This window comes from Branchiostoma floridae, chromosome 1, assembly GCF_000003815.2.
Source record: "Branchiostoma floridae strain S238N-H82 chromosome 1, Bfl_VNyyK, whole genome shotgun sequence".
Lineage (NCBI taxonomy): Eukaryota > Metazoa > Chordata > Leptocardii > Amphioxiformes > Branchiostomatidae > Branchiostoma > Branchiostoma floridae.
The window spans coordinates 5,097,288-5,099,144 of record NC_049979.1 but is presented as its reverse complement, the minus strand read 5'-3'; the positions used below and the strand labels follow the sequence as shown (position 1 = coordinate 5,099,144).

The following is a 1,857-nucleotide window of genomic DNA, read 5'->3' as shown; positions in this document are numbered from 1 at the left end:
CAACTGATATATGTTAGCCCATGTATAAAGGTGAACTAGCGTTATAAAGATGTGTAATAAGATTTTCATATGCATGAATTGTTGTAAAATTTAAGCTAAGACATTGTTCAGTTCCTATTGTGTTGCCCTCTCCAATACTTGTTCGTTTGAACCTTTATTTATTCATAAGACAAATTGTGAAATGTAAGCTACATGTGTAAGACATGTTCAGTTGGTATCTTGCTGCCCTCTCCAGTACTTGTTTGTTTGAACCATCATTTATTCATTATAAAGATGCTCAAATTGGCCTGCAAACCACTTTTCATTGAGGTCATGATGGAGGTATGGGTCAGATGGAATATAACAGAGATACAGATTACATCGAGTCCTAATAAATCTATCAACATATATCACTACATAAAAACATATTAAATAGAGCAAAAGTTCAGCGTTCATAGTCCGTCAAAAGACTGTGAACACTTGTCAATGACAATTACACTTTGATTTGAACGGGAAAGTTGTGTTGACCACACAGGTGTGTAGTATTCATATTTTTGTTTGTATTTTGATTGTTGTTCATTTTGTAAACTTGCAGACAGCTGCCAGATGCAGAGGCCATGGTGATTGACCCGTCCGAACTGCTGGGCAAGAGGCTGGATTTCATCATCAGCATCCCACAATGCCTTGGGATCAAGTGGATACAGGAGGAGAAGTCAAGAGGGTCCATGTTTAGGTATGGTTGCAAACCTTGGACTTGTAAACGCTTACCATGGACCATAGTCCTCTTTTCACCCACAGTAAGTCCAATGGTCTGAAAATGGACTTACTCAGGGGGGACTGAAGATGGACTTACTGCCTAGAATTGGTGTAAAGGCCTTACTCTGGATAATAGTCCACCAAAACTAAATCAACAGTTCTCAAACATGGCAAAATGGGGTGGACTTACTCCAGGAGTAACTCCACCTCTGACACAAGTAAGTCCACCTTCAGTCTACAGTCATCCTCTTTTAGGTCTAAGGTTTACGTGGGTCTGATTCCTACATAAGGCCATGTTGATTTGATTATATGATGTCCGAAATCCATGTGCACATCATTTTTCGGCTGTTTCAAAAAATGAGAAAAAGTTTTCCGCCATGCTTTAAATCGTACAAAGCAGCTGTAAAAGGAGCAGTTACATGCCGTAGATTGAATAAAAAATATATTGGGAAACATACATTAATGTCGGGGTTGTTTAATGTTCACGGTTTTAGCGGTGTGGCCACTTCACCGCAAGCATTTTTCCATTGCAGTTATAGACCACGGTGCATGGTGCTACCGCAAATTTAAAACCGCCGCGAAAAGTCCTTTTTCTCGTTACCGTGAAATTAAATCCCCGCGAAATTAAATGCATTTACAGTATCAGACAATAAGTTGAGAACAGATATTTAATGGAAACAGGTTCTCAGCATGGGTCCACCATTAATGTCAATGCCATTTCCTATTTCAAAGGAAAAGAATGTGAAAACCAAAAATGAAGAATCTATTGTTCGGTGTTCAATACTCTGTGCAGCCTTCCTGACCTCTTACTAATAGATTTTATAATGAATGCAATTTTTCTTTTTGCCCTAACTTTCTTTTATTCGCACGCTCGCATCAGTTATGGGATTTCCATAGGATATCATCCATATAATCAAATCAACATGGCCTATTAGAAAAGAAAATAACAGAAGAGAACCTGATATATGGAGTATGTTTTGTACTTGTGTGTGCTTAGGGTAGGCATAAACCTTTATGGTCTCCCTAAAGAGTGTTATTACAAAGTTCTTTTGATGGATCCTCTTACATGACAACAGAATGCACTTAAAGTAAAGCCTATGTTTTACTATAGTATGCTTCGCA

At 38.2% G+C, this 1,857-nt stretch overlaps 1 protein-coding gene across 1 annotated transcript in view; it reads left to right on the top strand.

Moving 5' to 3' along the window:
- LOC118417087 (kinesin-like protein KIF28P) overlaps window positions 1-1,857 on the top strand; it is a 60,425-nt gene that overhangs the window by 45,921 nt on the left and 12,647 nt on the right. Inside the window, exon 22 of the mRNA XM_035822485.1 lies at window positions 575-712. Within this exon, the coding sequence (XP_035678378.1) occupies window positions 575-712 (138 nt within the window). The remainder of the gene's footprint in view (window positions 1-574; window positions 713-1,857) is intronic.